At 45.9% G+C, this 26,050-nt stretch overlaps 2 protein-coding genes and 5 non-coding genes across 8 annotated transcripts; 4 read left to right on the forward strand and 3 right to left on the reverse strand.

Moving 5' to 3' along the window:
- Positions 1-3,439: 3,439 nt before the first annotated feature.
- LOC113460315 (gallinacin-12-like) lies at positions 3,440-4,620 on the reverse strand. 2 transcript variants are annotated; one of them, XR_012579807.1, is made up of 3 exons: positions 4,481-4,620; positions 4,124-4,257; positions 3,450-3,588 (listed from the first exon to the last, which is right to left on the reverse strand). XR_012579807.1 is itself a non-coding variant. In XM_074538648.1 (2 exons), exons 1-2 carry the CDS (start codon positions 4,254-4,256, stop codon positions 3,440-3,442), a joined length of 282 nt encoding a protein of 93 aa, XP_074394749.1. In that variant the 5' UTR covers positions 4,257-4,592. The 2 variants fall into 2 exon arrangements, 1 of the variants encoding a protein (XP_074394749.1); XM_074538648.1 differs by having other exon boundaries at positions 3,440-3,588; positions 4,124-4,592.
- Positions 4,621-5,721: 1,101 nt separating this feature from the next.
- Positions 5,722-8,942, reverse strand: LOC102069662 (gallinacin-11-like). The gene is made up of 3 exons (XM_005495423.2): positions 8,885-8,942; positions 7,240-7,368; positions 5,722-5,942 (listed from the first exon to the last, which is right to left on the reverse strand). Exons 1-3 carry the CDS (start codon positions 8,940-8,942, stop codon positions 5,815-5,817), a joined length of 315 nt encoding a protein of 104 aa, XP_005495480.1. The 3' UTR covers positions 5,722-5,814.
- Positions 8,943-12,982: 4,040 nt separating this feature from the next.
- Positions 12,983-13,054, forward strand: TRNAW-CCA (transfer RNA tryptophan (anticodon CCA)). The gene has a single exon. It is a non-coding gene; the product is annotated as a tRNA-Trp (tRNA).
- Positions 13,055-14,707: 1,653 nt separating this feature from the next.
- Positions 14,708-14,780, forward strand: TRNAR-ACG (transfer RNA arginine (anticodon ACG)). Its single transcript has one exon. It is a non-coding gene; the product is annotated as a tRNA-Arg (tRNA).
- Positions 14,781-15,332: 552 nt separating this feature from the next.
- TRNAR-ACG (transfer RNA arginine (anticodon ACG)) lies at positions 15,333-15,405 on the forward strand. Its single transcript has one exon. It is a non-coding gene; the product is annotated as a tRNA-Arg (tRNA).
- A 1,416-nt stretch (positions 15,406-16,821) lies between these two features.
- TRNAR-ACG (transfer RNA arginine (anticodon ACG)) lies at positions 16,822-16,894 on the reverse strand. Its single transcript has one exon. It is a non-coding gene; the product is annotated as a tRNA-Arg (tRNA).
- A 1,656-nt stretch (positions 16,895-18,550) lies between these two features.
- Positions 18,551-18,622, forward strand: TRNAW-CCA (transfer RNA tryptophan (anticodon CCA)). Its single transcript has one exon. It is a non-coding gene; the product is annotated as a tRNA-Trp (tRNA).
- Positions 18,623-26,050: the final 7,428 nt, after the last annotated feature.

Genomic DNA, 26,050 nt, shown 5'->3' on the forward strand with positions numbered 1-26,050 from the left:
CACCTCCAAACCGTGCCAAGGAACAGAGGAGAAAACAGTTCATTTTCTGGCAGCACATTTGAGCAGCCACTGACTTCTGAGCCTCACGTGATTTTATTTACTTGTGTAGGCGCAGCCTCAGTATCCTGGCCTGTTTTATCTCCCCAGCACACCCTGGAGCTGGGCTGTGCTCAGGTGATCCCTTTCACCCCACAGGATTGGGAAGAGCTCCAGGTGAGCGGGTGGAATGTTGGAATGTGACCCCTTTTCTCTTTATGTAGGAAGATCCGGGCATGCAGGGGGTTGCACTGGTTTGTGTGAGATTGCCAGGAATGTGAGGGACACCCTGGATCCAAGAGTGGCTGTGGTGCCTCAGCTTCCCCAAGCAGGAGCCCACCCAGCCCCATCCTGCTCCTGACTGCGCATCACAGGGACGTTTTTAGGGCAGGAGAGGAGGATTTGTCTCTCTCTGCCAAACAAACACTGGCCTGTTGCCTGGGAACAGCAAACAAATCCTGCTGAGGGAATCCATGCCATGCTTTGATGGACTGAAATCCCCAGTTATGCAGGAGGGTTGTGCTTGCTGACAGAGCTGGCACGAGGGTAGAGCTCTGTCCTGGCTCTGTGTGGCTGCAGAGATCCCAAATAAACATCTCAAAATGTCTGGATGATTTTTGCCTCTCCTTTAGGTATATGTCTGCTGAGGTAATACTAAAGAACCCCTGTTTATAGCTTTCTGATCTCTATCAGGTACAGGCAGCTGGAGTTCAAGGCTCAATCAAGAATTTCCCACCAACATCCTCTTCTTCATTTGGCTTTCACCTGCCCATGAGAGGATGCTGGAACTGGATGATCTTTAAGGTCCCTTCCAATCCAAACCATTCTGGGATTCTGTGATGATTTTATGATTCTTCCTCCTCCCCAAGGTTACAGGATACTCCAGCTAGGGTTGGATTAATCTGAGCAGCATTCCCTGTGATACACTTACACCAAAGCAGCTCATGCTGCTGTTCATGCAACTCCCTGTCACCCTGATTTTTTAAGATTTTCTGAGCCTTCTGATGTTTACATTCTTGTAATGAACTTTCTCACACACTTTATGTAAATAACTCATTGTTTTGCATTCTTTTATGGAGGAGGAGAAATCTGATGGGCTGTTGTTTTGTCCTGTGTCATTGGAGAGGTAGCACTTTCACCCTTCAATCCACTGCCACTTTTGGAAATCTATAAATGTTAGAGTTAGAAAATAAACTTCCCTTTTTTACCTTAAAAACATCAGTGTGTCCACATCGTGTTGTTTTGTGTCATATAGTGACAACTCCCCATGAGCTGAGCTGGCTGCTTTGCCCCAGGTGCGTTCAGGGGTAAAGAAACCACATCAAGAAAGAGTTTTATAAAGTCTGGAAGTGCCATTCATCCATCCTATCCTTGGTGCTTTCTCTCTCCTCCCTCTCTGTGAGACTGGAAAGGAATTCAGTTCATCTTATCCATTGGACAGAAATAATGATGGAATTTAGTTTCTTTTTTTTTTTTTTGGTTGTTGCTGGGTTGTGATTTGGGTTTTGTTTAAGGTTATTTCCATCCAGATCAGCAAACAAGGGAACACACAGCAGTGGGACTGTGGGACCATGCCTGTGAGGGACAGACCAGTGCCAGAGGGACAATATTCCCTATAAACTGAGCTTTTCCACCTTTCCTGGTGCACTGGCCAGTAGGTCTGAAGCATATCAGGTCAGGATGCCGAGTGATTATGAGAGAAACGTGCAAGGTGATCTGCAAGAACCCACTCCTCACTTTCCTGGAAAACCAGGCTGTAACCAGGATGGCTGAGCAGTCCCAGATGAGGGGCAGGAACAATGAACCTTGTGGATGAATGTGAGAAACAAACTGTTTGCTTTGGAGAGGTGCCTTGATCCCAAGCCCTTCCCGTGCTGCCCTCATTTGTCCGCATGCGTCAGAGGCATGGGCTGGACATGGGCTGGAATTTGCCTCTGGATTCAGCCCTGTCCCTCTTTTCAGAATCAATTCCCAATCCAACAGCCTGCTCTGGGTTATCTGGCTCTCCTGAGAGCTCTCCTCATCCAACTGCAGGGGATCTCCAGGGGATCACAGGCATCACTGGAGTCCCAGTGGTGACTCAAGGAGAGCAACTGGGTTGCTCATCAGTGAATGGAGACTCTTGGATGAATTGAGGCTCTTGGATGAATGAATTGTCATCCCTCTGGCAGTGGGGCCTGATCCTGCTGAGGTCAGAGGGAATTTTCCTGTTTGATTCATCAGAACAAGAATTTCATCTCCCAGAGAGGACTTTTCCCTGGCTCTGTCTGACCAGTGCCTCAGCTGGTTGGCATAGCTCTCTGATTACATCATTGTTTCCTTGCTTTCACAGAAATGATTGACCCAGAGAGAAATATTTTACCTGGAAAGGGAGACCAGGAGCTGACAAAGGCAGGGAAGTGTCAGAATTTTGTGTTGAAAAGACACAGAAGGGCTGAGAGGGGATTTGGACAGAAAATTAATTTAGGCAGAGGGAGCTCGTAGGAAGAAAGTTGTGAGGGACAAAAAGACTGATTTCCTTAGGGCTGGATGACCAAAAGAGAAAGGAGTTGCAGTCTGGAGAGGGTAGCCAGTCAGGACACAGATTTCAGATCGCCTCCCCACCATGTTTAAAATAAGTAAATCTGGGATTTAGGGAAAAAAAAATCGTTCACTGTGAGGGTGGAGAGGCCCTGGCACAGGGTGCCCAGAGAAGCTGTGGCTGCCCCAGGATCCTTGGAAGTGTCCAAGGCCAGGCTTGGAGCAACCTGGGATAGTGGAAGGTGTCCGTGCCCATGGCAATGAGATGATCTTTAATGTCCCTTCCAACCCAATCCATTCTGGGATTCCATGACTGCCTTGAGAACCTGACACAGCCTGGAAAAGAGAAGTGGATGGGGCTGGGTCTTGCCTGAGAAGCACAGACCACACTTACCTTTATGTCAAACCAGGTGCCTTTTGCACCAAAAGTGATGCCAAAACGACTTTCCCCATTGCAGCTGTTTTGTCTGGGAAGGGAAATAAAGGCACAGAGTCCCCCTGGTGTTCTGGGGAGGTGAGGAATGCTGTGGCCACTCCTGCTCAGTGCCATCCTACCACTGGAAGCATTGCTGACTCACAGGTGGGCACTTGCTGCTTTGTTAAACCTCAGGTTTATTTGTTTTAGGTAAGCAGAAAGGCAATTTTTCACCTGGGCATGTCAGATAACAATAAGAGTCCCCAAAGGACCACAGATATGAGTGGCCCCAGTTTTTGCTTGTCACACAGTGTTTCCTAAAAAATTACAGCAAAACCAAAGTGTTCAGGAGTCCATGAGTGAATCCACAGCCACGGAAACCACAAAATCTCCTTCCCAGCAGCTGCTCGTGCTGTGCCAGTGGAGCCTGCAGCTCTCCATGTGCTGCAGGGGCTCTTCTGGAAACCTTCAGCTCTCTGCGGTGGCAGCTGACAGATTTTTGCAGCAGAGAATGACGGGTTCAAAGCAGAACTGAGCCAGGTATTCCCCAGAAGCACAGCTTCCCACTCGGCACAGGCCCCCTCCCTGGTTACAGCTGTCTGGTCCATGGGCATCTCCTGGGCAAGGGAGCAGCAAATTCATGGACAAAATTAGTGGGGTTCCTTTTTCCCATGTTCCCAGCCAGCCAAGCCAGCACTGGGAGCACACGGAGAGCCTGGGCACCTCGAGCACACCCAGGATCCCCATCCGAGGGACAGATATCTGTTAGAAATCCCAAGCTGCTGAGCCAACCTCCCTCAAGGAATGTTTTATCACGGGGTTGTTTTTTCAGGATGTTGGCAAAGGCTGTGCATGGGAGGTCGGAGGGGCTGTCCTCCCCCTGCCAAGGAGGGCAACTGCAGCCTGAGAAAAGGCAGGAACATTTTCCTAGAGCACAGGGCTTCTCCTAACTCAGTGTGTGCCCCATTTTCACAGCCTCCTCCCTGCTCATTTTTTTGTATTTCCCCAAGGGATTAAATAATGAATTTTCCCAAAGTACCTCACCCACTCTCTCACCCAAAAAACCTTTCCTCAGTACCTATGACACAGTAAAGAAAGATTATCCCTGTTCCCAGATATCCTGTTCACCACCCCAGGCCTTCCTGGTCTTACCGTGCTGGGTCAGGGAGATGAATATGAAAACAAGCACAAGGATCCCCATTCCTTTGGCTCTGCTGGAAAATCCCAGGGCTGGGAGTGACATTTCACAGAAGCCTCTGTGTGCTGCTGGCATGCTGGATGGCATCCTGGAAGAGGGGAGGAGTAGGCAGGAGTTAATTATATTCCAGTCCCTGGAGTAACATTTGCTGCTGAGAAACCCTTTTGTCGTTCTGACCCAGCTCTCCTGCTCCAAACAATGTTGACTTTTTTCACATTCACTGGTTACTGGCTTTCCTGATTCCTCTCCTTGGCAGCTGGTAGAATTCCAGCAGGAAAAAAAGAAGCTCAGGGAGATCCTCTGCTCTTTACCTGGAGCAAAATCCCTTGGAAGTGACAGGGAGGAGGGAAGTAACCTGCAAGGAAAGAGTTCTGAGGATCTGCAAGGAGAAGAGGGATGCAGGCTGGGAGTGATTAATTTTTAATCTGAGCTCGTGTGAATATTTTCTCCAGCTGAAACCTGGGTGTTTTTTTTTTTTTTTTCCCAGCTTTGGCTTCCAAGGAATTTGGGAGGCTTCATTCCTGAGTGTGATGAGCACACAGTGCTGGTGGTAGAGCTGTTAGTTCATCAGTGCCCCTCATGGAGGTAAATCTGTGGTGGGTGTGCAGCTTTGGCTGTAAAATGTGATGTTCCAGCTGCCCTGCCTGGCCCTGCTGTTTGCTGTCCCTTCAGCTGTGGCAATAAAACTGCCCTGTGAACACATCTTCAACTGACAGGCTAAAGAGTAAAATTAAAAGCCCCTTTCTACCTAAAAAAATACCCAAACAGAACAACATAACTGAAATCATAGAGTCATTTAGGTTTTGGAAAAGGCCTCCAAGATCATCGAGTCCAACCATTCCCCAGCTCTCCCAAGCCACCAGTAAATCATGTCCCCAAATGCCACATCTGTCTGTTTTAAATCCTTCAGAGATGGAGACTCCATCACTGCCTTGGACACCCTGTTTTAATGCCTGACCACCTTTTCCATGCAGAAATTCCTCCTGATGTCCAACCTGACCCTCTCCTGTCACAGTTTGATGCTGTTCCCTCTCCTCCTGTCCCTGTTCCCTGGGAGCAGAGCCCAACCCCCCTGGCTGTCCCTTCCTGTCAGGGAGTTGTGCAGAGCCACAAGGTCCCCCCTGAGCCTCCTTTTCTCCAGGCTGAGCCCCTTTCCGAGCTCCCTCAGCTGCTCCCTGAAGTGTCCAAGGATATGGAACACAGCGCTCTGGGCGGGGTGACAAGGTGAGGATCAGTCACAGGTTGGACTCGATGACCTTGAGATCTTTTCCAACCTCAATGACTCTGTGATTAAGTGTCCTCAGTCTTCTAAAGCATCCAAGTGTAAAATCAAACATGGTAAATAAGATTAGGCTGGTAAGAAGGATTAAGGGATGGGGTTTCCAAGGTTACAACAGCAAATTTTTGTGCAATTCTGCATGTGGATGTAATGGAGAGACATTTTGCCTCTTTTCATAAATAAGTGACTGTTAAACCTGTTTATTTAGCATTTATTGCCTTCTTTCTATAAAGACACATCACCTCTATTTAATTACACACTTTGCATGTTGAGAACAGCAGGCACGTCTACAGCACTTGGAATAAAATTTGTTTGCTTTCTTGGCTGTTCCTTCACATGGTTTTCTGCAGTCCCACGAGGTCCTTGTCACGCTTCTGTGCAGCACTTCCATCCCCTGCGAGGGCAGAGCCCCTCCTGCTCCTGCAGACATCTGATTTCTGGGGGCACACAATGGCCCCCCTCATCCTGGCAGATATGGAAGTTGGACGTGGTGTCTGCAATTCAGAGGGGTCGAGTCAAACCAGGAAACCTGACATGGGCATCCAAACCATCTCATACACAAAAATTGTTGGGAGGTTGTTTACTGAGCCTCCAAAAGCAAAGACACAAAGAGGAACCTCAGGGCTTATCACAGCACTTCTGTAAAAGAAGGAATTTGTGACCCACCAGCTTGGAAAAGAATTAACTGAGGGAGGGATATTGTAAAGCTATGAAGAAGATGGATGCAGAATGAGTACATTTCAAGTAGGTGGTACTTAATAAAATTGTGAAGGATGAGGTTTTAAAAGAAATGGAAGGAATTCCTAACCTGGGGAGAAAAATCCAGTAAGGACTTTTAAACACAAGGATGCTTGAATCTAAAAATCCTGAGCTGCAATTTCACAAAATCCAGGATAATATAATATAATATAATATAATATAATATAATATAATATAATATAATATAATATAATATAATATAATATAATATAATATAATATAATATAATATAATATAATATAATATAATATAATATAATATAATATAATATAATATAATATAATATAATATAATATAATATAATATAATATAGTATAATATAGTATAATATAGTATAATATAGTATAATATAATATAATGATGTGGTTGTGGTCACTTTACACACATAGAGTAACTGTAAGGAAATATCCACTTGTGGCCAGGATGCTGGATCAGGAATCCTGATGAGGAACTTCAGGATTAGCACAGTTGTTTCTAAAGTATATATTCATGGATGATTTATGTTGAGGATTATCTATTGAGGAGCACAAAAAACAAGCAATTCTGGGAAGATTCAGATAAAGTAACAGGGTCAGTTGTCATCTATTAAGCACAGCAGGGTGGGTGCAGCCAGCAGTCCCCCAGCAGATAATCATAGGAAGATTTATCAGGGAAAGAGAACTCTCTGTGGGCCAAAACTTTTATTTTATCTCCCCAGCCGGACATAGAGCTTTGGCTTATTTTGACCAGCCCCAAAGGCTCCACACTGGGTCAGTGGAGGAACACAAAGGTCCCTCTTTGTACATGGAAAGAGATGACTTAGACCCACACCTGGAAGTGTCCAGGGCTGGGTTGGATGGGGCTTGGAGCAACCTGGGACAGTGGAAGGTGTCCCTGCCATGGCAGGGGGTGGAATGAAATTAACTTTGAACTTCCTTCCGAACCAACCCATTCTGTGATTCTGTGATTTGGAGGCAAAGTCTGTTTGGCTGAGTTCAGCCATTTTCCCCCCAAATTATTTAATTTCCCTCCTGTACAGGTTCCCACACGTACCAACACAGCAGGTCCTGCGGCGCCGGTAGCAGGTCCCAAAGGCAGCGAAGGGCTCCGGGCAGGATTTCAGGTGGAAGCAGTAGCCGTGGTATTCCAGACAACGGGAGGTGTCCCTGGGCAAGCCGAGACCTACAGGGGTGTAAGAGCCTAAATGAGGGATATGGGATTCCAGGAGCTCTCCAAAATGCAGTTTATTCTATTCCAAGAGGTTACAGCAGCCCAGAGTTGTGGGTGACAGAGCTGTGCCTACAGCTGTCAGCTCCAGCTGCAGGCAGGCCTGGAGACCCTTTGGTTTTGGTTACATTGCATTATATACTTTGCTGAAAATACAGTAGAGCCAATCTATACCTTAAACTTTCACCTATAGCAAATCATAACTACTATAATTACCATATTCATGTTACTATTCTCAAATCACTAAATTTAGTACATTACAGTTTAAGCTAGAAGTTGTTTTTCGGTTTTCTTGCAGTGGAAAATTCTGAGACCTTTTTTCTACTTGCAACATTTGCTGACTTGTTTGCCTGTGCTATCTTTCTGCTTGGTAAAAATATCTTCTTGTTTGAGGTGGGTTTATGCTTTGCTCTAAGTCATAAAAACCCCTTCTAACTAATATAACTTTTGCCTCCTTTGTTATCCAGTAAGACTCAGCAATTCTTTTCTTCTATATCAAAACTTGCTTCCATCTCTATTCCTTCTTCAGATTCTACATTCAAAAATTTTTCTGCCAAGCATACATATCTGTGAGACTTTCTTGTCAAACTTTCATCCTTCCCAACACAGGGGGAATGGGATTCCCAGTTGTGCTGCGAGATCAGTCCATTCTCATCTCCATTCCTCCTGCTGAAACCCCACATAGCCAGTTAGGGATCTGACTCATGGGACCTCAGAGCATTCAAAGGAAGGTTTTTTGTGCAACTGGAGTGAAACATAGAGGTTCATGGCAATTTTCTGAACATATCCTGGCAATTTGTGCTCTAATGGGAAGGGACAGCCCAGTCTTGGATGCTTTTGAGTTCTGGGACTGCAGTGCTGCAGGGACATGCAAGGGACAGCATGGTCACCACATGCCCTGGATATAAAATTATGACTTTTAAAACCCCCCAAAAGCAAGATCTGACTCAATTAACAGGAACAAGCAGTTTGCCTAGTCCCTTCCTTCTCTGGAAGCCTTTCTCCAAGGTGAGGAGTTTCATTAAGCATGAAGAACAGGTAGGATAAAAACACAATCAGAATATGAGTCAGTGCAGCAGAAGGGCTGAGGAAGGGGAACCAGAATATTCAAACATAGTCAGTGGTGCAGTTCAACCTGAACAATACCAGGGAGCACCTCTGCTCTCTTCTACCTACACAGAGAGGACAATTTGTAACCCAGGGGTTAGAAGAGGAGGTGATTTCCATGGTGCCGCCATCCTATAGTGCCACAAAAGACATTTCAAAGAGTCATAGGACCCAACACCTGGCAGAAGCTTGTGTGGGGAGGTTCTGGTGTAACACCTGCTCACCACAGGCTAACTTTTCACTTCTGCTTTTAGATAAAGGGAGCTGCTCTAAGGAAAGGAGCTGAGGAGAACGTTCTGCACCACCACACAAATGAGCTGTGCCTCCTGCACAGGCAAACCGCAGCATGGGGCTTGGCCCTTACCTGGAACAGCCTGGAGGAGGAAAAGCAGGAGAGCCATGAGGCAGGAGAAGAGCTCCATGGTGGAAGGTCTCAGCTGCAGCCTGGAGACAGGGACACAATGCCACAACCTTTGGGCAGGGGAGGAAGGAACACTCTGGCATTTATAGGGCAGTGGGAACAGCTGGGGCTGACTGGGCAACCTTGGCAGGGGAAGGCAGCAGGTACAACCTGACCTCTGCACGTGGCTAAACCTGAACAATGGCTCAGGGGCACAAAAACAAAGGGACAAATAGCTGTGCCTGCCTGCCTGACCACTGGGAAGGCCCCTTATCAATGTGGGTCCACCCAGAGAGCATCATTAACTTGAAATGTCAATGTGGTTGGTAATGGATTGTCTGGAGGAAATCAGTCATTTGTGGAAGAGAAGGCAGCTGGAATATCATAGAATCATCATGGAATCATAGAATAGTTTGGGTTGGAAAGGAAATTAGAGATCATCCAGTCCAACGCCCTGCCATGGGCAGGGACATCTTTCACTAGCCCACATCTCTCCAAGCCTGTCCAACCTGGCCTTGGACACTTCCAGGGACAGCCAAAGCTTCTCTGGCAACAGAGAATATCTGATCCTACTGCTTGGTCTGTGATGCAACAGCTGTTCCCAAGATAAAGAAATAAATTATAATGATCATTTGTGTGTGCATTTTAAATGTACACAAACATATAAAATCGTTGGGTATTTTTTCCTGTGAAAGGTTCTGTGAAGAAAAACAAAGTGGACAGTGCTCCTGTCCATGCCAGGGGTTTGGAATGAGATGATTTTTCTGTTTCCTTTCATCCCAAACCCTTCTGCCACTCCATGTTTCTATGATACATGAAGTGCAGATTATCAGTTTTCAGGTGTCACCAGCAGCACCTTCAACTTTGCAGGTGCACAAAGAGCAAGTGACAAGTGAGATTAATGAGTTTTCCTCAGCATTTGTCTCTACAGAGCTTGAATGATATCAACAGACACATGGAGGTGGCAGCTGACAGCTCAGGCTCTCCCTCCACCATTTATTCAGCCTCTTTCTGTACAAGGTAATTTTTGATGTTGTTCTGACCCAGCAGCCTTGATATCAACAATAAAACCTCCTCCTCAGCCATGTGCATTGTTCTCTGACTGCCTCCCTGCTTTCTTTGTTTGCTCTCCATTGCAAATTCGCAGGTGCCATCCAGTCTTGAAGGAGAGGTGTTTGTGTCCATTTCCAGGTATTCCAGGGACAGGGATGAAACAAAGGCTGCAACAAGAGCCCTTCAGCTAGCTCAGGTTCCCTCTGAATCCAAGGATATCCTAGCTGAGATATTCATCTCAGCTCTGTGACAGGATCTGTTGTTGTTCTTTGTCAGACTGGAGCAGACACTCAGCCTTTTCAACAATTATTCTTTAAATCATTAAAAAATGGTCTTATTCTGTTGTGATGGCCTAGAAATGTTTGCCTTTTAAAATTTCGTTTCCATGGGAGATGAAGTACAAATTTAAAACCTTAAGTGTGTTAACAATAGTGGAAGAGGAGTGATAGCCCAGTAATTTCACATTTAAAATCCCTCCCAATCATTTCCAGAATGTCCTCACTATCACACCAAAAAATGCTTATACAATCCCCTTCAAATTATGATCAGAAATTATTCCAAAAAAAAACCCCAACTCTGAAATTCAAGGACCATCTCAGCCTGCCTTGATGCCTCTGCACTTTGTTTGCTCTTTTTTGTTCTCCTCCTTTCCCGGGTTATTTTCCCAGGTTATTCCAGGTCAGAAACATGTTTTATATGGATCACAAAAGAAATGCTCACAGACGGTGGAAGTTCTGTCCCTTGCCTCAGGATCTCTTGTGAGAAGCAGCTGAGGGAGCTGAAAAAGGGGCTCAGCCTGGAGAAAAGGAGGCTCAGGGGGGACCTTGTGGCTCTGCACAACTCCTGACAGGAGGGGACAGCCAGGGGTGGGTCGGGATTTTCTCCCAAGAAACAAGGGACAGAGCACCTCAAATTGCACCAGGGGAGGTTTAGATTGGAAATTAGGAACAATCCCTTCACAGAAAGCTCTGTCCAGCCCTGGCACAGCTGCCCAGGGCACTGGTGGAGTCCCCATCCCTGGAGGGTTTTGCTGATCTGGCCTGGGACTCACATCCCTTTGAGTAAAGGAGTTTTTATGAGAAGGGAAGACTTATTCATATTGAAGTTTTCAGTCATGGGACAGCTCTGAAAATAGTACCTGGGATGCTAAATTTATGGGAAACATCTGCTTTCCCAGAGCACTTAACCAGATTTGTGTTATGGCAATGTAAAGCAGCAGGATTTGACTGCAGTTGGGCTGAAGTGGTCCTGGAACTGGCTGAAAACCTGACTTTATTTACAACATTGTGAGGAGCAAGTGACAGATTGGAATGGATGAGGAGAAGTGCCACTGGGGGTGGTCAGCAGGGAAAAATATGGAGGAAAAAATCTAATAGCAAACATTGGGGTTGAATAGGCAAAACCTTTGTGTTGTGGAGGAAAAAACATTGTATTCCCAGGAAGGAAACAAGCTGAATTTCCAGTCTGATGTTGGGATGGAGGATTCTCAGTGAACAAAATTAATTTCCAGCCTGATTTACAGCTCATGGAGCCCATGAGCTGGTTCCTGGCTCCCTCTTGTGGGAAAAGGTGCTGGAGGAGGAAGGGACCTCGTGGTGCAGAATTTGCTCAGGTGGAAAGGTAAAAGCAAGAGGAAATGCCTCTTTGCTCCATCCTCAGCACTGGTAATTCACAGAGTAAATGCATGGTGTTTATTAATATGTTTGGACATCAGGGATGGGATTTGGTTCCAGGCACCAGATTTTACAGAGGAATTGAATTTTTGGAGGGAGTCACATTCAGGGTAAGTGTTTAACTACGAAATTAATGTTTCCTAACTTAATATAATTTTATGGCATTTCTATAACTTTAAAAATCTCTGTAACTGTAGCAATACTGACAGTTCTGTTCTTAGCAGGATTAGGCTGAGCCAGGGAGGAGTTTCCTGGTGCTTTGTCCATTGCACTGCTGCCCCAGCCCCTGCCTGTATTGCCCCTCTCCAGACCCTGGTACCCAGCAGGCTGTCTCCAGCATGTCTCCATGGGGTGGGAATGAAGCTGGGAATGGAGTTGGAGAGGGTTCAGGAAGGCTTCACCTCCTTACTGATACTGTTGTCCATGGCAGCCTTGCCCTCAGCACCCATAGGGAAAGGACTGGGCAGCTGCAGTGGTGGGACTGGGGACAAGGGAGCATCGTGCCCTCCTTGCAGGAGCTCCAGGTGCCTCTCCCAGCCAGCACAGGGCTGTGACTGGGGCAGGACATCAGGAGCTGTGACTGGCCTGAGCCCATGGGTGCTCCACTCTACCAAAACCATTTCTGAGTCCATAGCCAAAATCATTTCTGAGTCCACAGCCAAAACCCACCTTGGGCTGTCCTGTGTTCCCCCCCAAGCCACCATCTGTCACAGACATCTTTTCTTGAAAATCCTTTCTTTAGGCTTTTCTCCTTTTGAGAAGCTGAGAGGCTTCAGGAACAAAATGTAAATAATAGTTATCTGTTGCTGTAGAAGTCAACAGAAAGATCTTTGATTGGCCCATCTTAGATGTTTATAATTAATGGCTAATCACAGCTCAGCTAGCTCAGACAGAGAGTCTGAAGCAGCTGCCTTTGTTATCATTCTTTCTATTATATTCTTGGCTTAGCCAGCCTTCTGAGATGAAACTTTTCTTCTATTCTTTCAGTATAGTTTTAATGTAATATATATCATAAAATAATAAATCAAGCCTTCTGAAATATAGAGTCAGATCTCCATTTCTTCCCTCATCCTAAGACCCCTGTGAACACCATCACAACCATCCTCCCTTGGAGTATCCCTGAGCCTGGTTCCTGCCCTCACTGACCCTGTAGTTCCCCTCATCCCACCCCACATATCCATCCTGCAGCCTGGGCTGGTCTCTGCAGCCACCCTCCCCTCAGGCTGCCCCTCCACAGCCACAGCCCTGCTCCCAGGGTGCAGGGACACCCCAGGGTGGTCCCCATGGAGAGGACATTCCCAGGGGGCAATCCCAGGCCCGTGGACCCCTTCACCCTGACCTCGTGGCGCAAGGGTAGCGCGTCTGACTCCAGATCAGAAGGTTGTGTGTTCAAATCACACCGGGGTCAGTCTGGGCCACCACTGGTACCTCTCTGCTTTTCTGGGGGGCTGTACTGTGGGAGGGTATCTTAGCCTGGGGGTGTATATTCTATTTCCGTCTCTTAGAGGTGGGACAGTTTCTTCTGTTCATTGGGAAGTTTTCTTTATCTCTTCCACAACCAATCCTCCCTTCAGTAGATATCTTCTGTCAATGGGCCAGTGAGTGTCCCTGCATGGCTGATAAAATTACATCATCCCATTGGGAGATGCTCTGCCCAGAGGGAGGAGCCAAGCATTCCTACCTGGATATAATCCGAGGTTTGGAACACCACAGGCAACCTTTTGCAGTGGATTCCCAGAGGAGCAGCTTACTTCTCCCCTGCATTCCCAGAGGAAGACCAGGCCCATCTACAGCACCATTGGACCTTCAGAGGAAAACTCCAACCTCCTGCAGGATCCCTGCTCCAAAAGAGCCACAGCTTGCACTGCTGGAGGGCTGCAACGACCATTTAGTGGGACTGCTGCCAAAACCCTGACCCACAGGGGATCAGAGCATATTCTGACTTCGACAGTGGTTTGTTTTCTTTTTGTACTATTGCATTTTTATTTTTAATTTTCCTAGTAAAGAACCGTTACTGCTCTTCCCATATCTTTGCCTGAGAGCCCCTTAATTTCAAAATTATGATAATTCAGAGGGAGAGGATTTGCATTTTCCATTTCAAGGAAGGCTCCTGCCTTCTTCAGCAGACACCTGTCTGTTCAAACCCAGACAGAGGGGCAGGACTCAGGGTGTAGGGACATGGACTAGACTATATAGGGAACATGATGCCCAGAGCTCTCTTATGAGCAAGGAGCTGTGCTGGATGGAAATTATGGGTCAGGATGCAAGCAGGGAGGTTGCACTGTGGTGTGTGTCTGCCATAATTTACCTCAAGAAGGAGTTAATGCCTTCCTCAGAAAAATGAAGGAAACTTTTTAACTCCAGTCTCAATCACTTCTGTAGGACCTGGACGTGCTTTCCTGGCATGTTAACATGGGGTGGTAGGGTCAGTCCAGGGGACTGAATATCTCCAAGGATCTGGAGACATCTGGAGGGGAATCAAGAGCAATTACACTGTGTAGGATTATGGGAAAAGGGGCAAGTTTCTGATGAACAACATGGAAAGATTTTTTTCAAGAATATTGAGAAAGACCATCTGGAAAGCTCTAATCTGGGCAATCACAGCTCGGGATCTGCCTGAACACTATGGAAACAACCCCTAATTATCCATGCCCAATGGAAGAAAGATGTGAAAAAACTGGAAGGCCAAGGATTTACCAAATGCAGACCATCCTAGACCAAACTAATACATTTATTGGAAGAGATGACTTCTTTGGTAGTCAAGTGGACACTGAGGAACATAATTTATTTTGGCTTTCGTTTCACCTCTGACAAGGTCTCCCAGTCATGTCCCTGCAGCAGGACACGCACACAGAGCAGCTGAGCTCAATCCAAAGGCAAAGCAAAGGACCAGGACCAGGCATTGAGCAGGTTGGGGTCAGGGGCTGGGGGTCCAGGGGACCCTTCACTGCTGGATGCTGAACTGGCTGTGCTTTGGCGTCTCTGTGGTGGGAGCAGAGGCTGTTCCACACAGGGAAGGACACGGGCAGCCTGGCAGGGACATGGGGGTGACCAGGGGACAGGGCCAGTGGCGCAATGGACAACGCGCCTGACTACGGATCAGGAGATTGCAGGTTCGACTCCTGCCTGGCTCAACACTTTTAGCCCAGGCAAATTCCTCCTGCTCCCTTCTTTCTGAGCACCTTCATTCTCCCGACCATCATCCATCCTCCCTCAAGCTCCTCATGTCCTGTCCCACACTCCAAAAGGAGCAGGAATGGAGCCCACACCAGAACCAGGGACACCATAGCAAATCCCACAGCAGAATGCAGGTGCCTCCAGAACTGCTGTCCCACAGCCAGGACAGAGCCAGCACTCCCAGGATGTCCTGGCACCTCATGTGCCTTGGTCCCAGCCCCTTCCACGGGTCATCCTGGTCCAGTTGCCCTTTGTCAGTGCCTTGACAAGTTCTCCATGTGACAACAATGGTCTCAGGGTAGAACAAGGTCCCAGAGAAACTTTGGAGTTTCTATCCTTGGAGTTATTTAAAGTTTGACTACAACCTGATGTCAATGACTGTTCTCCTCTGAGCGGGGAGTAGATCACCTGCTTCCCAGGGATTTCCTACAATTTATTTTTTCTGTTCTTAATTAATTCTGTCCCAAAGCCCATCCAGCAATGGGAACCCCCAGAGTACCGTGAGTGCTGGGCCAGTGGCGCAATGGACAACGCGCCTGACTACGGATCAGGAGATTGTAGGTTTGACTCCTGCCTGGCTCGCAATTTTCCTGCCCACAGTCTGGCTGTCACATTGATGGCGACAGTGGACATCTTCCCCCATGGTGTCCTGCCTCTCCCCAGTGTTATCCCTTCCCGCACAGCAAAACTTCCCTCACATCAGAGGAGGTTCTGACTGGACATACTGGTGCAAAAAATTCTCTGTGAGATGGTAAATCATTAAGAGAGGAGCCCAGAGAGGCTGTGGCCTCTACATCCTTGGAAATATCCAGAGTCTGAGCATGCAGTCTTGATCTGCATGTCATAAATTAAGCAGAAGTCTGGACTGGAGACCGCCATGTATCATTTCTACATAAATCACTGTTATTTGACATAAAATTCCCATTTCCATGTTCTTTTGTTGCTTCATCCCACATTTGCACACTCATGGCTCTGTCATCACTGTTTTGTACCTTCACTGTGTCTGTGGCTTGGGCCAGGAAGGTTGAAGATGCCCATGTGTAGGGAAGCCCATACTAATTGGCCACCAAGCAAGATCTCGCTACAGCTCATGTGCCCACCCCTCTGTAACCAGGCTGGAGCAAGTGGAGATGGCCTTGGGCTAAACTTTCCCTTGCACTGGGCACCACAACTCTGGAGAGTTCTATAAGGCCTGGGAAGTTTAACCACACATAGGAAGGCAGGATGTGCCCTCCAACCCTCCAGAGCAGCTGAGCAGAGCCCGGAGCTCAGCACAGGCACCTCCTCTCCTGGGTGGTGGAAGCGGTGGGACCATAGGTGAGGAGGACAAGGCTGAATGGAATGGGCAGGTGGGAGCAAGGTGAGATCCTGCCACTTGCCTTTAACCACCAATAAAACCAGGTGGTCCTGAAGTGAGGAGAGCAGGTGGGATCAGAGGCTGGGGCCAGTTTCTCAATGAACACATCTAACTATGGATCAGGAGTCTGCAGGTTCAAGCCCTGCCTTGATCACCCTAAAACTAGTGATGGAGGTGACAAGGGACAGCTGTCTTCCTGAGGTCCTTAACCTTCCAGGCTTTTTTCCCCATGTCTCCAACATCACCATCACGAGAATATAATTTTGTGACATCAAAGCTGTGAGCAGGGCACTGCTTCCAGAGCTGAACTTGTCAAGGCACTGACAAAGGGCAGCAGGACCAGGGTGAGCCTTGGAAGGGGCTTGGTACCAGGGCACATGAGGTGCCAGGACATCCTGGGAGTGCTGGCTCTGTCCTGGCTGTGGGGCGGCAGTTCTGGAGGCACCTGCATTCCCAGGAGGCACCCGCATTTTGCTGTGGGATTTGCTGTGGTGTCCCTGGCTCTGGTGTGGGCTCCATTCCCGCTCCTTTTGGAGCGTGGGACAGGACATGAGGAGCTTGAGGGAGGATGGATGATGGTTGGGAGAAGGAAGGTGCTCAGAAAGAAGGGAGCAGGAGGAATTTGCCTGGGCTAAAAGTGTTGAGCCAGGCAGGAGTCGAACCTGCAATCTCCTGATCCGTAGTCAGGCGCGTTGTCCATTGCGCCACTGGCCCTGTCCCCTGGTCACCCCCATGTCCCTGCCAGGCTGCCCGTGTCCTTCCCTGTGTGGAACAGCCTCTGCTCCCACCACAGAGACGCCAAAGCACAGCCAGTTCAGCATCCAGCAGTGAAGGGTCCCCTGGACCCCCAGCCCCTGACCCCAACCTGCTCAGTGCCCGGTCCTGGCCCTTTGCTTTGCCTTTGGATTGAGCTCAGCTGCTCTGTGTGCGTGTCCTGCTGCAGGGACATGACTGGGAGACCTTGTCAGAGGTGAAACGAAAGCCAAAATAAATTATGTTCCTCAGTGTCCATTTGGCCATTGTGGAAGGAATTGTATAATCCCAGAGTGTTCTGCCCTTGGGAAATCCATGGTCCCTATCTCTATCATCACATTCTTCCTTCATTGCAGGAGCATTCTCATCTGGCCTCTGAGGTGGGCTGGACCAGACTCTTCTTTTTTACTCTTTTCTTGAGAAAAACTCCTTATGGTGTTCATCAGAAACCTCTATTTCCATCATATTACACTGAACCCTTGTCCTTAAACACTCCAGGAGTCCCCTGGACTGACTGAACTCCCCCAGACTGATGTTCCAGGGAAATATCACATGGAGATAAGTCCAGATCCCCCAGGAGTGACTGGGCCTGCATTGTGAAGCTCTTTCCTCTTTTCACAGAAAGCCTTCACTCCCTTCAGCTTCCTATGAGGCAAAGTGCAGCAGACACCTACTCACCCACTACACCTCCCTGCTTTGTCCTGACCTGAGTCCTGTGAATCATGGGTTTGATATCCTTGCATCTTCCAGGTGAATGAGATTTCAGTCCCCAGGGAGGTGCTGGGCTGTGAAGTTTTTGCTTTTTTTTTTAAGGTTGGGATGCGTGAGATGGAACTTTATGTTTGGACTCAGATGTTTATTAGTTCTTATCTATATTGTAGTTTTACAGACTGTGAGTGCTACAGTATTTTATTTTAACAAACTAAAAATTGAGTCGTATCTATATTTAAGAGAAGAGAGAAGAGAGAAATTAAGAAACTACACTTAAATTAGTTTTATTTTTTACTTAATAACTAACTACTTGTGGCTTGCAATGGGAATTTTTTAAATCAATTACACAATACTACTCAAACCTACGAAGAAGAAGGTGAAGAAGGACTAGCTTCTGCTCTAAAACCTCTATTTTGTTTTATATATATTACTACATTTTAAAACCTTAAACTCTAAGTTTTCTACTATGTGATATTACACACTTCTATTCAAACTCCACACCCATAATCCCAGTTCTATGGAAATTTCGGATGCTTTCTCCACAGCTTCAGGTCAAATGCAGTGTTCTCTTGGGGGTCAGTGCCTGACAGCACAGAAAGTCTAAAATTCTTAGTAACCAGGGTTCCAACGCTGGGCCACCATTTTTCCTGTCCCTCTGAAGACAGCACATCCAGGAGTGTTTCTCCTGGGAGAAGCTCTGCAGGGCTGCTGTGGGCAGGGGCCATTTTTGGCATTCTTCCTCTGAAGTATCTCATTTCTATATTCTAAATATCTAGAATATTTTGTTTAGCAAGGCAAGGCAGGCAACAATGGTGCCACTCCTCTGCCAGGTGAAGCAAAACTCCCATTCCCTCAAAGAACGCCTCCCATTCCACAACAATATTTGAGTAGCAACTGCTCCACCCTGACCTCGTGGCGCAATGGTAGCGCGTCTGACTCCAGATCAGAAGGCTGTGTGTTCAAATCACACCGGGGTCATGTCCCCTTGCATCTCCTAGGTGCTTCCTTTTGCCCTCCCCCTCCATAACTCTGTACCCCGAATCCCTTCAGAAGGGCAGAGGATGAGCCATGGCAGAGTGGTCTTTCCTTGCTGGATGAGTGTTCAAAGTTTCTTCAAAGTATCACTTCAGTTTTCCCTTTCTCTATGTTTGAAAAGCTGATAGGAATAGAGGGGACCTCAGATGTGGCTTCGTGTCTGGATATCAATTCTTCTGGTCCCAAAATCCCTTTGGAATGGCAAGGAGCTGTTAGGGAGGATAAGATCCCTTTGGACTTTCTTCCTCAGATCAAATAATCCCAATTTCTCCACATCTCTCTCCACATACCCCATATCCAACTTCCCCACCACCTTGATGGCTCTCACTGAACTTGCTTCACTGTGTCAGTGAGGTTTTTTTGTAGATTCTGTTGAAACACCTGGCTGTGGGGAGCCTAAGCTGAGCCATCAGGACTGGGCATCAGGATCTTTAACTCTCTTCTTAGTCTTCTCTTGATTCCCCATGGTGAGATGGACAGAGGGGATGGAGGGCTGGAAGAAAGGCTTGAAGGACCTTATATGAGTTATTATTCATAAAAAGTAGTTGAATTCCTTTAAGGGCTCTTTCAAGGTGAATTTAAAGATATATAAACAGGAGAAATACTGAGATAAGACAATGGATCAATAAGAAAGGTAAGAACCTAAGATCCTTTATTCCACAACTCCTGAAGTGCCACCAAAGGGTTGAGTGAGCAGGGATTTCCTCAAGATGTCGCTGCCTCACTGCTTTCAACATCACAGAATCATCGCCGTTGGAAAAGACCTCCAAGTTCATTAAGTCAAATGTCCTTGTCCTTATGGCTCTGTCTCCATAATGTGATTTTCTGTCTCTTTGACTTCTCAGAATGGAAAGAAACTCAGGTATTTAGTTTTGAAAATCTTCCACAGATGAAAAAGCCCCAGATAGCACAATTTTCAAGATGCTGTTGTTGGGACAACTGGCATTCTCTTGAAAGGATATTTGGTAGGAAGCATTATTCTTGTAGACTTTTCATCAAAAGTATTTTCACTGCAGGCAATGGGAACAGTTTTACATTTCATAAAAAATGCTGAGTTCACAACTATTCTCACTTTTCAAAGGGCCAAACTCTTAAGACTTCTGAAAGCCTTTTATTTTATTTTTTTTTAAGCCGGAGCATTTTGAGTCACAATCTAGGGAAGGTGTCCCTGCCCATGACAGAGGGGTTGGAACAGGAGGATCTTCAAGGTCCCCTTTCAACACAAACCATTTGATGATTCTATGAAGAGCCTGGTGATGAGATTTAATCAAAGGGACACTTTAACAGAGAGTAGAACTTGGTGTCTCCCATTCAAGGAAAGTTGTCACAAGCTACTTAATAACCAAGATAATTTACTAATTTTGAGACTCTCCAAATGTTTCCAGTTAAAATACTCTGTCTTGCATAAACAAGGAAATCTTTGAGGCCATATCAAATGGGAAATGTGAGGGAGAAAAGCTTAAAATATTCCATATTGCTGTAAATTCCTGTAACAAGTCCTCTTTCCTATATAACTTTATTTTCCAGTGAAAATCCAGTTCTCAGGGAATTATGATCAGCCCTGTCGAGGTCTGTTACACAAAGTAGTTTACTCTGAATATTGTCTTAGAGATAGCTTGACCAGAGGAGGATGTGAAACCTGAAGCTGGCACTCCACACAGTGACAGATTGGGTTCAATTCTGGACTTTTTGTGTCTGGTGGAAATGTTTATCTGTAGAAACTTGAAGTATATTTGGTTAGGCAGCAAGGTTGGTTTGTTTTCTTTTGCTTTTTTTTTTTCTGTCTGTATACGCAACAGTGTCACTCTTGTATCACCAGGCTTCCTTCTAGAATGATCCCATGACTGTTTTGGAAGCTGAAGTTTTGTTTTCATTTCTCTCCACCCTGTTGGTTCAAGTCTCAGTGTCCAAGTTGAGGACAAGGCCACTTCTCCCTGTGAGTGACCAAGGAAAGGTTGTTTTTGGTTTGCTGACCTTCCTAAGGATAAAGACCACAGAAACAGAGAATGGAAAAGGTTGGAAGGCACCACTGGATGTCATTTGGCCCAACCTTCCTGCTCAAGCAGACTCACCCTAGAAGACATTGCTCAGGATTGTGTCCAGACAATTCTGGAATATCTCTAGTGAGGGAGATTCCACCTCCTCTCTGGGCAACTTGTAGGTCCTCCTGTTTGTGAAGAGAGGATAATTTCATGCCAAAAGAGAGGTCTTTATCCTCTATTCCCTCAGCACTTGAACCAATCAATGAAGAGACTGATGGAGAAGTGATGGAGGAAGGTATTAACATTTAGACACCAGGAGGAATTTCTTCATGGAAAGGGTGCTCAGGAGTTGGGATGGGCTGCCCACGGAGGTGGCAGAGTTTCCATCCCTGGAAGTGTCCATGGAATTTACTGGACATGGCACTCAGTGCTCTGACAAGGTGGGTATCAGTCACAGGTTGGACTCAGTGGTTGGGAGCTCTTTTCCAACCTAAATAATTCAGTAATTCTCTGATTATAACAGATTTTGTGTCTCCCATTTCCTCTGGCCAAGCCTGTCCCTGGTGCTGTCATCCCTTCCCTGTTTACATCTTCATCTCACTCCTGCCTTAGTGTGCCGGAGGATGGGGGTGTCAGGGCTGTGATTGCTCAGTCTTCCATGTGGGGATGAATTTTTATAAATATCTTCAGCAATGGCATGGGAAAAAACCCCGAAGAGTAGGGTTTTGGCAATTTTATTCCAGCTATTTAAAAGCCCCACCGACAGCAGGGAACTTTATAAAACGGAGCAAGTGGGAAAATATATAACAGAAGTACTCAGGGGTAATGTATTTAGGGGAAAATAACCCAGGTTGTGACACTGGGTAATTTATTTCCCAATGTACATTTTGTTGACAGCATGTGGTTGATATTTATCTTTCTCTGCAATGAGGAGGCAGAAGGGTTTTCAGCTTGTATGCTGATATCTTTAAAATCAGGCCATAAACCAGTATGGGATGGATTATCAGCTAAGAATCTTCAAGAGAGAAATATTTCCTTGTATTTATTTCATGGGAAAACAACAATAAAAAAGGCTCAAAGCAATTTCTTATCTCTATCTCTGTTGCAATACCCAAGCCTGAAAATCATCAAGCTTCTTTGCCATCAGATTTCAGACTTTAATTCATAATTAATTACTTGCAAACTCTTTTTTTTCTATTTTTTCAGCTGCTTTGCCAGGTGCCGACCCAGAATGTACTCATGAGTGATTTTCAGTTTGTTGTTTTAGAAACTGGGTGAATATTAGAACAAATTCCAAAAAAACCTGGACAAAGCACAGGGACCACCCTTGTGAGCAGACACCAATGCTGGTAGTGAGATGTAATCTAGAGTAGATTTTTTAAATGAATAAATGTCTAAATGAATGCAAGCCAGAGCTCGCCAGTTTGCAGGTAACCACCATTCTAATTTCATTCCCTGCTCTATCAGAGTCCATTTGCTTTTCAAAGCCCCAAAAGTGTGTTAGACACTTTTTGCGCCTTATATTTGCAGTGAAAAGGTCATGATGGGAATTTTTCCCAAGGAAAAAAAAGGCAAAATGAGGCTGGAGCAGATGGCACTTCTGAGCTTATCACTCCCCATCTCCAAGGTTGATAGAGAAATAATATAGCTCTAAGACTTTTGAGCATGGAAAATCAACCAAATTTCTTTCCTTTTCCTGAATTTTTCCTTGGGATTTTGTCCCTTATGTAAGAACTGTCCCTTATGTAAGGAGCTGTCTGCAAATGGGATTTGATCCAACACTTGGCTCCTTCCTTCCTTCCTTCCTTCCTTCCTTCCTTCCTTCCTTCCTTCCTTCCTTCCTTCCTTCCTTCCTTCCTTCCTTCCTTCCTCTGAGATTTTATATCATATTCCTGCAACCAAAACTGTTTATGCAACTAAATCACTGTACAAGACCTATGTCCTTTACATGGTGGAAATGGCTGGTTAAATACAGAACTGCTGTAATCTGAAAGGCCAGTTCAATTTTAGGGTAAAAGCCAGAGATTTCACTTACTTGTGATTGCAACAGCTTTGGTCCAAATAATGTACCAGCAGAGCTGCTGAGTGTCCTGGGGCAGGAGGAGTGAGAGGAGGGGAAGGAGGGAAGGAAAGGGATGTTCTCTCCTGTGAGAACGTCCATCACAAAATGTCATGGAGCAGCACCATGTCCACGTTGGCATTAAAACAGTGTGGGGACAGAGGTATAGGGCCTGGCTCTGTAATATTGGCTAAACTGGCTCAGTTTGGGCCCAGAACAACTGTACAGGGAGGCTGGTGTGGGTTAGGAACCACTCCCTGTGGATAGCTTTAATCCAACCACCTGTTCCTGAAGCTGAAGAACACTTCTAGGAAACTGACAGTATGGATGTGGCCAGCCACCCTTGTTGCCCCAAAATCACAGAATGGTTTGGGCTGGAAAGGACCTTTGCACCCACACCCACAAACTCAACCTCTCTGCCCCTCTGAGGGGCTGGAGATGGGGATGAAAGGTGGGTTAAAATGTTTAATGCCCCGCAAAGGCGTGGGAGTGAAAATGCGAAGATGACTTGAGAAATGAAGCCCTAAATGATGCTAGGAACTCTCAGCTTTTCCAAAGGTCAGTTTCCTAGAAGTGTGTGGCTCATTACCCAGGAGGAATCCCATCCTTGAAGGAGGAGGTGAGGTGCTGCTGCTCAAGACGTGGTTTCCCAGGAAATTCATGCACAGGGGAGCAGGAAATATTGGCCCTGCGTGGGTCTGTGGAGACCTCTGTGCAGAGGGGGCTTGGGGTCATTGAAATAATCTCAAACATTTTGTAAACTTCAGCAGATGAGAGTCAGGATGGTTTATACCATATCAACATGTCTGTGAGGAAGGGAGATTAAAAGTTAACAACTCTGTGGCTTCCCTGCTTTTTGAGGGATTTTTCCATGCTGGAACAGTACAGCTGCTGCAATGTCAGCCTTGAAATCCTATCCTCCCAGGTGAGATTGGAGCATGGTGGGGAAAAATATCTGTGAATAGAGAGATGAAATTAAAGAGATTAAATGAAAGAAGAGGCAGAAAGTATATTTATGTGGTGCTCCCAGATAGACCACAGAATGGAATTTTTGGGTTGGATGGGACCTTAAAGATCATCCACTTCCATCCTGTGCCATGGGCAGGGACACATTCCACTATCCCAGGCTTCTCCAAACCACATCAAACCTGGCTTTGGACACTTCCAGGGATCCAGGGGCAGCCACAGCTTCTTTGGGCACCCTGTGCCAGGACCTCCCCACCCTGATGCTTATCTCAAGGAGATATTTAAAGAGCATCAGTTATCAAGGAAATGCTTAGAGTCCTGTCTCTATGACTCCTAAGAAATAATATTATAGCCATCTAAAAAGTGTTTGCAATCAACAAATGGTATAGTTCCAGGAAAAACTAATTTCAGGGAGAAAAGTGTAAGAAAAAACATCAACTCAAAATTTAAACTAGAACCTGGGAAGCAAACAACTGGGTGATGTAGGAACAAGTGAAGAGCCAGGCACTGCCACTTCTCATCCCCAGCAGATGTGGCCCATTGGGTGGGACAAAGCAAACTCCACCCCCAGCTCTGGCCCCTGCATTACACAATGCCCTGATTGGCTCATTGGAAATTGGTGACGTGCTTGATGATGTCATGGCTTGCACAACTGGGTTTTGTCCCTGATGTTGACCTTTGAAGCTATGGGCTGCTTTACAGAGGGCTAGAGATGAGGTAACTGAGTAAATCAAAGTATCCAATTATTTTGGGTGACTCCTCCAGCTGGTTTTCTCTGTTCTTTAGAAGTGTCAAAGGCCAGGTTGGACGGGGCTTGGAGCAACCTGGAATAGTGGAAGGTGTCCCTGCCCATGGCAGGGGGTGGAACTGGCTGAGCTTTAAGGTCCTTCCAACCCAAACTATCCTTGATACGATATTTCAAGACATCTTTTATAACTGAATGGACAAACTTTTTTGTTAGATTAGTGATATCTTATCTTTTAGTGATATCCCTCATTGTGTGCCATCTATACAAGTGGAGATCTGCAGTGACTGACTCACAGAGTGGGATTTAGACATCCATCATCACTGTGATTTCTCTAGGGGACAGTGGCATCCAAGCAGAGACAGCAATGAAACTCTGGGCAAATCCAAGCTTTGATCAGCACATTGACCTGTGCAGAAGACAGATATTTAGATCTCAAAAAAAATATTGTTATTATTTGTCATTTATAGCAGAAGAAGGATTGCTAGCAGCAGGACAGAAGAATTCAAGACAACTGAACCATGAGGAGGGAGAGGAGGACAATTGATGAAGTATCTTATAAAAGGCTCATTTGCAGCTGGTGCCAAACCAGACAAACATGAATAATTCACAGAATTACAGAATCACCGGGTTGGAAGAGACCTTCAAGATCATCAAGTCCAACCCATGCCCCAACACCTCAAATAAACCATAGCACCAAGTGCCACATCCAATCTTTTTTAAACACATCCAGGGATGGTGACTCCACCATATTCCTGGGCAGCCCATTCCACAACTTGATCATTATTTCTGTAAAAAACTTTTTCCTAATATCCAATAAATATTTCCCTTGGTGCAGCTTGGGACTGTCTGGTTCTGTCAGCTGCAATATGTAATAATTACAATATGATTAGCTGCAATACAGTCTGGAAACCTTCTGGACTCACAGCAGTGCCTATCTCTGGGTTCTGAGATGACATCATTTGACCATCACCATATTGTGCAATTCTTGGCTTCCAGTCCAAGGTGACCACACCAGGTACCTGCTGGAATAGTTCCTAGCCAGGACTAATCATTGAAACAGCCCAGGAATTTTTGGCACAGGGCTAGCAGAGGACAGATCTGCCAGGACTGTTCTAATAATTGAATATTGCTGATGATGAGTTTTCCATGGTCACATCCTGAATCACTGCTCACACTCTGCTGCCTGAATTAGCTGCAGCTCAATAAATTGTAATGTGATCTTGGATGTAGCAGGCACAAGGGAGTTGTCTACTACAGATGAGAACAAGCAGAAGGTCAATGCCATGCTGACCTGACTGATCATAGATATAAATTTATATTAATCCAATTCTTGTGGCTGCAGCATTAGCAGCGTCCTACCTAAAAAGTGTTGTGGTGCTGTGAGGGGTCCTCAGGACAGGGTGAGAGATGAGAATTTGACTCCATGTTCTCAGAAGGCTGATTTGACATTATATTATATTATATTATATTATATTATATTATATTATATTATATTATATTATATTATATTATATTATATTATATTATATTATATTATATTATATTATGAAATTATATACTAAAACTATACTAAAGAAAGAGAAAGGATCATCAGGAGTCTGGACAAGAATGATAAT

The sequence above is a fragment of the Zonotrichia albicollis genome, chromosome 3, assembly GCF_047830755.1.
Source record: "Zonotrichia albicollis isolate bZonAlb1 chromosome 3, bZonAlb1.hap1, whole genome shotgun sequence".
Classification (NCBI taxonomy): domain Eukaryota; kingdom Metazoa; phylum Chordata; class Aves; order Passeriformes; family Passerellidae; genus Zonotrichia; species Zonotrichia albicollis.